The 12253-nt window shown below is 48.5% G+C and overlaps 1 protein-coding gene across 1 annotated transcript; it reads left to right on the forward strand.

Annotated features, from left to right (window-relative positions):
* Nucleotides 1-5579: 5579 nt before the first annotated feature.
* Nucleotides 5580-8858, forward strand: LOC140917919 (zona pellucida sperm-binding protein 3). Its single transcript, XM_073361449.2, has 9 exons — nt 5580-6004; nt 6742-6860; nt 6941-7044; nt 7117-7294; nt 7375-7495; nt 7600-7691; nt 7802-7944; nt 8080-8205; nt 8686-8858. Exons 1-9 carry the CDS (start codon nt 5591-5593, stop codon nt 8814-8816), a joined length of 1428 nt encoding a protein of 475 aa, XP_073217550.2. The 5' UTR covers nt 5580-5590; the 3' UTR covers nt 8817-8858.
* The last annotated feature ends 3395 nt before the right edge of the window (nt 8859-12253 follow it).

Consider the following 12253-nt stretch of genomic DNA (forward strand, 5'->3'; position numbering starts at 1 on the left):
GGTACAGAAGTTAAGCTGACTGGTCTGTAATTCCCCGGGTTGTCCTTATTTCTCTTTTTATAGATTGGCACTATATTTGCCCTTTTCCAGGCTTCTGGAATCTCTCCCATCTTCCATGACTTTTCAAAGATAATCACTAATGGCTCAGATATCTCCTCAGTCAGCTCCTTCTTTCTTGTGCAGTTGGATAGTTGACGCTTGTGCCCTTAATAATGTCTTGTTGAAAAACTGCCAACTGTCTTCAATTGCTTTTCTCCTTAGACTTGCTTCCCATGGGATCTTACCTACCAACTCCCTGTGTGTGCTAGTCTGCCTTCTTGAAATCCATTGTCTTTATTTTGCCGTTCGCTTTCCTACCATTCCTTAAAATCATGAACTCTACCATTTCACGATCACTTTCACCCAAGCTGCCTTCTACTTTCAAATTCTCAACCAGTTCCTCCCTATTTGTGAAAATCAAATCTAGAACAGCCTCTCCCCTAGTAGCTTTCTCCACCTTCTGAAATAAAAAATTGTCTCCAATACATTCCAAGAACTTGTTGGATAATCTGTGCCCTGCTGTGTTATTTCCCCAACAAATATCTGGGTAGCTGAAGTCCCATCACCACCAAGTCCTGTGCTTTGGATGATTTTGTTAGTTGTTTTTTCCCTTTTTATCCTTACCCAGAGACGTTCAGCAAATCTGTCTCCTGTTTCCATCTCAACCTCAGTCCAAGTGTATACATTTTTAATATATAAGGCAACACCTCCTCCCTTTTTTTTCCTGCCTGTCCTTCCTAAGCAAGCTGTACCCTTCTATACCATATTTTATTCTTCCTTGAGATGGGAGATCCAGACCCTATCCTGGCTGTGAAGGGGTTAATGAGAGCTCATGGGCTCAATCAGCCCTGCCCCTTTATACCTGACAGGTGTCAGGCCGGTGGGGTGGGGGGAGACATTAAAAGAGGAAAAAACCCAGCTGAGCGATGGCTCTTTTGTGCTTGTCTCTTAAAAGAAGGCCTGGCTAGGACCACAGGCTGCCTACGGGAAGGCCCAGCGGAGGCTATCCTGAGACTGCTAGATGCCAGAACTTCCCTGGCACCTGGGTCAGTCTCAATCTGACCCAAAAGAAACTGGGATGGGATGGTTTGGAGTTAAGAGATCCTTGACTGGGTTAGACTGGCTTTCCTTCTAAAAACTCTCTCCAGGGAAAGAGAACAAGGGATGTTGGACAAAAGAAAGCATCACTTTACATTTCAGATGCTTTGACTGTTTTCTCTTCTTTTCTGTATCTTTAATGAAAGGTTAAAAGGATCTTTAATGGTGTGTTTGCCATGGGATTAAGAGGTCTCTAGATACCAACCCCTACACCTTGTTTAATGCTGTTTCAGATTGTATAGTGACTGGGTTGTGTTAACACCTTAGGCCCATGTTTTCCATCTAAATTACTACAACAGACGTCTTGGGAAGTTCACCTCTGTATCAGATCCCTCTCTAAGAGCCAGATACCAGAGCCATAGACGTCAATGGGTGTCTTTTAATTGGTTACAGTGGCCACTGGATCTGGGCCCTGTAACCTTTTTATTTTTGAACGGGTGTTACAGATGGGGTTTGACTTTTGTGACTCCGTTCAGTGCTCCTTGTTCTCAGCACATCAATTCCAGTCTCTTCCTGTAAAGCTCTGCAGTGGATTTCCTGGCATGATAGCATGAGAACCCAAACAAACACTTCATAGATGGATTGAAAGGCAGTTTGAGCTGCAAGCTCTGGACCATCCCCACTCATCCAGAACAGGCGAGAGCAGTGGATCACAGACTGGAATGAGCCCCAACAGGACACAACTTGTTGGGGAGATTGAAAAGAGAGAGGAGAGCGAAGCCAGGTGACAGGTCGTGACAATGGACCAGACCCTGGGTTCGTGTCAATGGACTAGCTCTATTAAAGTGAGCAGCCCATTGACACCAGCTGAGGATCTGGCCCCCGCTCTCTGTAAGGCTTCAAAGCAGAAATTGTCTCTTGTTCTGAGTCTTACAGAGCCCCGTGTATATCCTGGTACTATTTAAATAGTCATGAATAACAAGAATATGAATGGTTTCAGAGTAACAGCCGTGTTAATCTGTATTCGCAAAAAGAACAGGAGGACTTGTGGCACCTTAGAGACTAACCAATTTATTTGAGCATGAGCTTTCGTGAGCTACAGCTCACTTCATCGGATGCATACTGTGGAAATTGCAGAAGACATTATATACACAGAGACCATGAAACAATACCTCCTCCCACCCCACTCTCCTGCTGGTAATAGCTTATCTAAAGTGATCACTCTCCTTACAATGTGTATGATAATCAAGTTGGGCCATTTCCAGCACAAATCCAGGTTTTCTCACCCTCCGCCCCCCCCCCCCCCCCACACACACACAGACTCACTCTCCTGCTGGTAATAGCCCATCCAAAGTGACCACTCTCTTTACAATGTGTATGATAATCAAGGTGGGCCATTTCCAGCACAAATCCAAGTTTAACCAGAACGTCGGGGGGGGGGGGGGGGGAGGTAGGAAAAAACAAGGGGAAATAGGCTACCTTGCATAATGACTTAGCCACTCCCAGTCTCTATTTAAGCCTAAATTAATAGTATCCAATTTGCAAATGAATTCCAATTCAGCAGTTTCTCGCTGGAGTCTGGATTTGAAGTTTTTTTGTTTTAAGATAGCGACCTTCATGTCTGTAATTGCGTGACCAGAGAGATTGAAGTGTTCTCCGACTGGTTTATGAATGTTATAATTCTTGACATCTGATTTGTGTCCATTTATTCTTTTACGTAGAGACTGTCCAGTTTGACCAATGTACATGGCAGAGGGGCATTGCTGGCACATGATGGCATATATCACATTGGTGGATGTGCAGGTGAACGAGCCTCTGATAGTGTGGCTGATGTGATTAGGCCCTGTGATGGTGTCCCCTGAATAGATATGTGGGCACAGTTGGCAACGGGCTTTGTTGCAAGGATAGGTTCCTGGGTTAGTGGTTCTGTTGTGTGGTATGTGGTTGTTGGTGAGTATTTGCTTCAGGTTGGGGGGCTGTCTGTAGGCAAGGACTGGCCTGTCTCCCAAGATTTGTGAGAGTGTTGGGTCATCCTTCAGCATAGGTTGTAGATCCTTAATAATGCGTTGGAGGGGTTTTAGTTGGGGGCTGAAGGTCACGGCTAGTGGCGTTCTGTTATTTTCTTTGTTAGGCCTGTCCTGTAGTAGGTGACTTCTGGGAACTCTTCTGGCTCTATCAATCTGTTTCTTCACTTCCGCAGGTGGGTATTGTAGTTGTAAGAATGCTTGATAGAGATCTTGTAGGTGTTTGTCTCTGTCTGAGGGGTTGGAGCAAATGCGGTTGTATCGCAGAGCTTGGCTGTAGACGATGGATCGTGTGGTGTGGTCAGGGTGAAAGCTGGAGGCATGTAGGTAGGAATAGCAGTCAGTAGGTTGGGGGAAGTCCAGGCTAATGGAGGAAAGGTTCATGGGTGCCCCTTGTCTGTACTTTGGCAATACATCAGCACTGCAGGGGCAGCGGGCTCTTGTCATTACTACACAAGAGGCCAAGGTCCTGATTCGCAGCTCCACTTGGGCCAGAAACAGAGGGGAAGGCAAAGTTGGCTTTCAGCCACAGCTGGCCTGCCGTATTTGGGGGCTGGCCAGGCGCTGATGAAAGTCTGAGCAGCCTGTGCTAAGTTACACTGTATTTCCTGGGACCCCAGCAAGCGGAAAAATAGCCATAGCAGGGTACAGTTCAGCCATACCCCCTCCCTACCCTTGGCTTACCCTTTCCTGCCACCAGGATGGCCCCTGTCATTGGGACCGGGAGCAGGGCTAGCGTACAGCCATTACCCCAGCTCTGTAGCAGCCAGGGATGCCCCCTCTATGGCAGGTATTGTCAGGGGGTCATTGCCTTCCCCTTTAAAAACTCTTTATGCTGCACACAGGGGAATCTCAGGATTAGAATCAGGCAACAAGAATCAGGGCCTGACTGTCCCCTTGTGTAGTCGCTTATGCCCATGCCAAGTGGGTGCAAAATGCTACTGTTCTGACAAGGTGCCAGGCAGAGGAGAAGTAGGCCCAGATCCTGCTGTGTGCCCAGATCCTCAAAGGTATTTAGGCATCTAGCTGGGAGGTAGGTGTCCAGATACCTTCAAGAGTCCGGGCCCTTGTCTTTACTGCTGAATGAGAGCCCTGAGTTTGATCTCCACACTTCAGGACCTCATGGGTGGGGCACAGCTATGCCCCCAAGAAATGAGCACCAGAATAATGCCTGAGCCTATAGAGGATGGACCAAGTATGGGGTATGGCGGACTAGGGTCAGACCAACCAACAGGGATGTCAAACTGTCTCCCATCCAATGGAGAACATGGGGTATCTCACCACCCAACAGGGAGGGGTGACGGGTGGGGCACTTCTCCACACCCAGCTGCAACACTGGACTCGCTACAATGGCTGTTTTGGTTCCGTTATCTGCCTCATGCCCCAAGGCACATCCTATTTGCTCGGGAGGATGTGAGAGAGACGGGCAGAAAGGAGAAATCCTGCTGTTAAAGGAAACTCCACTGTCTGGCAGGCAGGGAGCTGGGTGGAGTGCTGGGCCTGGGCTGCTCTGGCTTGCAGGCACTGAGCTCCGGGTTCCATGCCTCATGCGTCTCACTTACTCTGTAAAATTTCAGGCCCAGATCCTCAAAGTGATTTAGGATTCCTCTGAGGATGTGTGGGCCAAGGAGCATTATGAGATAGGCTGCTTCCAGGAACACAGCACTCTCCTAAACAGTCTGGGTTGGTTTGTTTTTTTTTGCTGATGTTCCTTGATCCATCTGCCCATCCAAGTCCTAATTTACGAATGCTCACATGAGCGCACAGTGCATTCAGAGGCATTTTGATTGCCAGTGCTTCCCAGACGACGCACAACCGCTGTTCCCAGCAAGACGTCCTTGAGATCCCGCTCCTGGATTCCTCAGGGATCTGCCAAAACACTTCCTTCCTGAGCTGCTCTTGTTTCAGTTGTGGGGCTCCATCTCAGCTTCACCAGGGCTCCGCAGATCTGATGTGCATCACTCCCTCGCTATTCCTGTCCTGGGCCATTTGTGGTGTCTATGCAGTAAGGAGCATTTCTCACCCTGAGGCAGCTTTCCAAACAGCACAGAGTCATATTTGCTCAGTTGCACTGTCTTTTATGAGCACGAGGTGAAGACTAAAGCTAATAAATCTTTAAGACTGTGATTTAAGCTATTTCATCAGCAAATCAGTTGGACTAAATGCTTCCCACTCACAGCACAAGATTCATAACATACAAAAATTCCATCTGGAATCCGTCATCAGTATCACACGCTACATAACTGATAGTTCCCATCAGCATCAAAGTCTGTTAGCTATTAATTGGCTGAAACCACGTAGGCGGTTTCCTAAAACACAAATGATAACAACTCCCAGTTGGCATTAATTCCCATTCATTATTTCCCTGCTCCCAGGGTGAGTCTGGGGAATTAATTACCTGAGGCAGCTGTGAGCTGGCTTTAGGTCAGGGTATAAAGGGCCCAGAGCAGCAGTTTCTCTTCATGCTGGGTTTGCTGTAGGCAGGCAGAATGGGGTACAGAAGCAATCTGGGCTTTGCTCTCCTGTGCTGGGTGGTCAGTGGGGTGACCTGTTACAATCCCTGGGATTTCTCTAGGAGTGACTCAGCCATCTGGAGACCCACCCCCAGGGCTGAGCCCCCTCGCAGAGAAACCCACGTGTCCTCTCTTGCCCAGCCCTACCCCTGGGCTCAGGTTGATACTTCCCAGCTCAGAGCTGTGTCCGTGCTACAGCCTGTCATGGTGCAGTGTGAGGAAGCTCAGATGGTGATCACTGTGCACAGGGATCTGTTTGGGACGGGGAGACTGATCAAAGCTGCTGACCTGAGTCTTGGCCTGGCTGCCTGCCAGTACATGTCCCTTAATGCTGTGGAGAACACCGTGACTTTTATAGCTGGGCTCCATGAATGTGGCAGCACCTTGCAGGTAAGGCAGCTTCATAGAAGCCTGGAGCTCCAATGGTTCAGATAAGTATCCTGATCCCCCTCATCATGCAGGCCCCAGCTAACTTTCTGTAATGCACAGTAGTGTGGCTGATGGGTGACTCTATGCCAGTCTGATATTAACATCTAGGATGCTTAATGACTTGAGTCCATAGCTTCTGTTACTGGTTCCCCTGCTCGCAGTGCTCAGCGGCAGCTACTAGCTGTCAGAGCTTCCCCTTTGAGTAACGTCCTCTCCACTGAGAGAACAGTGAGCTGAGTCATGCCCTTGCAATAATCTCCTCCACTAAGAGTCCCTATTTCAAGAAGCCACAACAGCTGCACTCCTCCCAGAGAGAGATGACAGACAGCAGAACTGGAGTGGCCAAAGGATGCTAGATGTTGACTGTCTTCCAGAATGCTCCCTTCCTGTAAGGGAAAACAGCATATCCTACATGATGGTTGAACACTGCTAGAAGCAGTAGCTGTGGTGACCACAGCTGTGCAGAATTAGACCCGACAGTGCCCATCAGGAGTCCCCAGGCAGCCATTCTGGGGGAATGAGCTCAAAAAGCTCTAATGATTCTGTTACCTTCCAGCAATGGTTATTGCATGAGTTGGGCATGTGTTGAAAGACATCCTGTTAATAGGAAAAAATCTCTCTAGGTCTTGCTGAACCTAGTACTGTAGCTTTCTATGTCAGTTGTGTGCTGTTAACCCTTCTATGTCCCCTCCTTCCAGATGACCCCAGACTCCCTGGTTTACAGCACAAGCCTGAACTATAACCCCACCCCTGCCAGCAACCCAGTGATCCTGAGAACCAATCCAGCTGTGATTCCCATTGAGTGTCACTACCCCAGGTGAGAGTCTGAGATGCTCAGATCCCCTCTCTCCCCTTCTGGAATCTGGCTCAGTGACTGAGGTTTGCTCCTCCTCCCAGGAAGGACAATGTGAGCAGTAAAGCCATCAAGCCAACGTGGGTTCCCTTCAGCTCCACCCTGTCTGCTGAGGAGAGGCTGGATTTCTCCCTGCACCTGATGAATGGTAGGTGGGAGGTCCCTTCAGGGGAGCCCAGCCCTGCCTGTCTGTCCTGCTCACTGTGAAATTGCCTTCCAGATGACTGGAGTGCTGAGAGACCCTCCAATGGATTCCAGCTGGGGGAAGTCATGCATATCCAAGCTGATGTCAGCACTGGGAACCATGTGGCTTTGAGGCTCTTTGTGGACAGCTGTGTGGCCACCCTGAGCCCAGACAGGGACTCCTCTCCCCGCTATGCTGTCATTGACTTCAATGGGTAAGAGGTGGCAACCCTTTCTAGTCTGGAATCTACCTCAAGTCTGTGGGGATCTTACTAACGAGAGTTCTTGTGTGTAGATGCCTGGTGGATGGGAGATCAGATGACACCACCTCGGCCTTCATATCCCCCAGGCCCAGGCAGGACACGCTGCAGTTCATGGTGGATGTGTTCAGGTTTGCAGGAGATGCCAGGAACTTGGTGAGCGCCCACATTTCTGCTCCAAGTCGATTTCCCCAGGCTAAACTGGTGTTAGTGAGTGTCCCCTAGGATGGTCCTAACCCCTCTTCCCACTTCCCTTCCAGATCTACATCACCTGTCATCTGAAAGTCACTGCAGCTGAGCAAGCCCCAGATCCCTTGAACAAGGCCTGCTCCTTCAACAAAGCAGGCAACATGTGAGTAGCTGGAGTAGAACCCCATGGAGGTGGTTTGGGGGCTGGTGGGATCAGCAGCCTGGAGAGGACAAGTCTTACTGTAAGTGACCCTGCCCCTTCTTCTGTTCCAGCTGGGCTCCAGTGGAAGGCACCCAAGACATCTGCAGGTGCTGTGAGACTGGGAACTGTGCATTGCTTGGACAGTCTGGGAGAGGCAGCCCTCTGGACAGATGGCCAAGGAGGCGCTTCCAGAGAGATGTGGCCTCCAGACATGGTAGGCTGTATATCCTACATAGCTAATAGGGGGCTGAGCCCAAATGTTTCTCTTAGCCAAACCCACTGTTTGGTTGTCATCCTCTTTTTAGGAGGAAAAGAGCAGTAATGTTGATGAATTCTTTTGTCAATACAGGTGACTCCTCAGTGAGGGTAGGAGAGGCTGATGTTGTGGTTGGACCCCTATTCATCCTTGATGCCTACCAAGAATCCAGGGATGTTGTAGAAGATCAAATGGAAACCAGGAAGGTGGCAGCACCAGGTATCATCTAGGTTATAAGAACCAGCCGTGTACCCTGGGAGCATATGTTATGAATCTTTTGGGGGATGCCTTCTACCTCAAGAGAACCTTGAATAATGGACCTTTCAAGGACAAATCTAGTGCTATCCAGCCTGTGGGCAGCAGCTGGAAAGCAAAAGAGCAAACTAAATCCAGGGGCATGCCCTCTTAAACACTGCAGAGAAATCTCTAGACTAGCAGCAATGCCCCCCTGCAGTTCAGCTGATTAGTTGCACCAAAAGGTGTCCTAAAACCCACAACTCTAGAATCCAGATTCTAGTTGACTCCAGCTGGTCTTGGACTAAAACACTAGTCAACAAAATCAATATGAAGGATCAGGTCCACAAAGCTGAGCAATAGCTGAACAGCACAAACAAGAATTTACCACTTCCTAATCTGTGGTGGGGGTGTCTGCACCAAGAAGCTCCAATTCCAGTTCTAACCACTGACCTCTTCCTGTAGGTGCAGAGGAGAATCCTGGGCTGGAGCTGGGACTGACCTTGGTGGCAGCTGCCATAGCTTTAGCCTCCATGGTTCTTGCCATTTGCTTCATATACAAAAACCACAGCTGTACCACTGCTGGAACTGTGTGACTGGCACCTTCTGTCTAACATAAAATAAAACTACAAAATGTCTCATCTGGTCAGTGCTGATTTCCTAATGGGTGCGGGAGGGGTCTTCTGTTCTGTGGGCAAGGGGGAAAGGAGACAAGCTGCTCCATGCACTTAGGTGCTCCTAAGGTGCAGGAGTTTGAAAACTATAGTCCATGGACCCCTGGGGGTCTGCAGACAGATCCCCAAAGGGATCCACACCTCCATTAAAAATTTAAGGGTCTGCAAATGAGAAGGATGGTTTAGACCAGTGCTTTTCCAGCCAAGACAGATAGCTACAGAGGTGCTGGCTTTCTGAATTGCTGGTGGGTGCTTGACCCCTGCTCCACTCCTCCATGCCCCACCCTCACTGCTCCCCAGCACCTCCTGCATGCTGCTGACCACAGCAGGTGGGAGGCACTAGAAGGGGAGGAGCTGACCAGCGGTGCCCATTGGTAGGCAGGAGGTGCTGGAGGGAGAGGCAAGAGTTGATCAGGGGCCTGCTGGTGGGTGCTCACTCTTCTCCCCTCTCTCCCTCCAATGGGTGCTCCAGGGCTGGATCACCCAGAGTTGGAGCCTGTGGATAGCTATCCAGCCTCTTTTGAAAACCTCTGAAAGTTTCCATGACTTCCCTAGTCTGTTCCATTGTCGTTCTGTTCTTAGTTAAGAATTTTTTTGAGATTTAATTGAAATCTACTTTGCTGTAATTTGAACCCATTGCCTCTTCTCTTGGCCTCTGGCACAAGAGAACAATTTTTATCCAGCCTTTTTTATGGCAGCCTTTCAAGTATCTGAAGACTGTCATATTCCCCCCCCCCCCCCCCTTAATCTCCTCTTTTCCAAACAAAACATACCCAGTTCCTTCAGCCTTTGCTCAATGGCTTATATTCTATCCCTTTGACTTTTTTTTTCTTGCCTCTGGATCCTTTTCAGTTTCTCCACATCCTTTCTATGCAGCTCTGTCCAAAATTGGACATAGTATTCCAGCTTAGGCCTAGCCAGCTGTAAGTAGTGGTACTTGCATATTATCTGTTTATGCAACCTAAAATTGCATGGGTTTTTTTAGAGGGGAGAAGACAGTATTGCCTGGTTGACTCCTGATGTGGTTGTGATCCACCACAACTCCCCAGTTCTTCTCAGCAGTGCTACTGACAAGCCAGTTATCCTCCACTCTGTATTTGGTGCATTTGGTTTGTCTTCCCTAAGTATAGCATCTTAAACGTTAGTGAATTTTGTTTTGTCTCTTGCCTACATCTCCAATTTATCAAGATCCCTCTAAATTTTAGTTCTATCCTCCAAAGTGTTTACAACCAATGCTTAATTTGTTTGAGGGCTGAGCCCTGGCACTTCTAGGCTTGGCAGTTCAGAGCCCCAATATCTCTGGGATTGCTGCATTTGGTTATGGAAGTTCAAAAAAAAAAAAAAGCTTGAGCCTTTCATTACAAGGCATCTTTCATTACAGCTTCAGCACTGTTGACAACCCAGCTTTGTCTCATCTGCAAACATGAGCCATACCTCTACTCCTAGGTTCAGCTCCCTAATGTTAAATAACACTAGCCCCAGAACAGAGTCCTAAGGAACCCCCTGCAAGACCTGACACTTCAATGTCATTTCATAAATAGTCATGGTTTTGCAGTTGTTTGACCATTATGTATCTAATGGTAGTTCTACTGAGCCTGCGTTTCTCCAGCTTGCTTTAGCCACAGTCCCACCTGACATTTGCTTAAGTCCAGGTATATTTTTATCCCCCGCATTTCCCTCCTCCGTCCAACCAGTTACCTTGTCAAAGAAGGAAATCCAGTTGGTTTGTGATCTTGTTATTGGTAAATCCATGCTGGCTGCTAGTCTTACCCCTTCATCCTCTAGCTACATGCAAATGGAATGTTTTATACATTGGCCTAGTAGCGTCCCAGGTATCAAGGTCAGGCTGACTGGTCTGTATGGTTCCCCAGCTCCTCCTTTTTAAAGAGGAACACTGTTAACCCTTCAGGTGGCCAGGACCTCTCCTGTCCTCCCTGAGTGGACAAATATCACCTGTGGCTCTGGGCTGAGTGACCTCAGACCCTGCTTGACTAATTTGAATGAATTCAATCTCCTGTGTATTCTTTACTTACCCTAGACAATAAAGTGGAACTTCGCTAGTTATCTAGTCATGTTATTTTTGGGTCTGAAGACTGAAGAAAGGCAGCATTGAGCAGTTCTGCCTTCTTATCTTCTATTACCAGCTCACCACCTCCAATGAGCAGCAGGCCCTGGGCTTCCTTTTGTCTGATAGAGTTATAGAACTCCTTCTTGTCACGAATATTTCTTGCCAGTTTTAACTCAGGGCTTGCCTGACTTTGTCCCTCTGGGGTATTTCAATGAGATTTCTCCTCCTCCCCCCCCCCACCCCAGGGAGCACCCAGGCTGTATGTGGCATTATCCTCCTCTATATGAACAGCTGAACTGCTGGTCATGCCATGTAATGGACAAATATTAAAGGAGACACCCTCCTCTCTCTCTCTGAGCTGCTCCCTGTCAACTGCAAGATCCTAGAGCCCTTTCCCCAGACTACTGGGGGAAACCCTCCCGCTCCTAGCCACTACTCCCCTTTCAAACAGGGCCCAGGGCTGAGTACTGACAACACTCTGTATCTATTCACAGCACTCTGAGTTGTGGTAGCAATGCCATCAGGTTAATAATGGCCCAGGCCTATCCCTAGTATGACTGCAGTAGGCAGGCATTCGTGATGAATGTGGCCCTGTGCTCACTGAAATGCCTTGGCTTGTCTGCGTGTTGGTCTAGCGTAACCTGCTTAAACCACCTTCGGTGCTGAAGCCTGATTAGATTAAAATGCCATTGGTGAAAGAAGTCTGTCCCAGGTCAGCAAGCTGCTTAACTAGACACTGCTCACACATCCAGAGAAGAACTCTGTGCTGACTAAAACTTGCCCTCTACAGGGGCTGATCTTCGCTTTTTTAGAAAACTCTTGTTACAGTGCCAACCCGTTTCCATTAACACGTTCTTCAGTGACCTGAGGCGGCCCTGGCAGAGCGAGTGCATGGGAGAGGAGAGGGAAATGTCACTAGCTGTGATGTACAGCTCTGAAACTAGGAACAATGGGCCTGGGCCATTTTTGGCCTGGTCTTTGCAAAAAGAAAGGAAAATGAGGTATGCTGCTCTAGCATCCATTGTGTGTGTGTTCTCCAGGGCCCAGAGTTCTTCCAGAGAATGGGGAGAGTAAGAGAGATCAGCAGTGAGTGAGTTGGCTCAGCAGCTCCTACATGGGGAGGAGACTGCAGACACAGGGGCCTTCTTAACAGATGAAGACATAAGAGATCTGGGAGCTGAAGCAACCACATTGAAACTGAACAGAAGATGCCAATATTTACAAGAGGGGATGATGAACCCTCGTACCGCTTAGCAGGAGCACTGGAGGATTTGCTAGCACTTGGAGTCCT

This window comes from Lepidochelys kempii, chromosome 10 (genome assembly GCF_965140285.1).
Source record: "Lepidochelys kempii isolate rLepKem1 chromosome 10, rLepKem1.hap1, whole genome shotgun sequence".
NCBI lineage: Eukaryota > Metazoa > Chordata > Testudines > Cheloniidae > Lepidochelys > Lepidochelys kempii.

Excerpts from the sequence above, each read along its gene's own strand:
- LOC140917919 (XM_073361449.2), top strand. The coding sequence starts at position 5,591 with ATGGGGTACAGAAGCAATCTGGGCTTTGCTCTCCTGTGCTGGGTGGTC. Across the intron at positions 6,005-6,741 it reads AATGTGGCAGCACCTTGCAG|ATGACCCCAGACTCCCTGGT; the intron begins GTAAGGCAGCTT and ends CCCTCCTTCCAG. Across the intron at positions 7,045-7,116 it reads CTCCCTGCACCTGATGAATG|ATGACTGGAGTGCTGAGAGA; the intron begins GTAGGTGGGAGG and ends ATTGCCTTCCAG.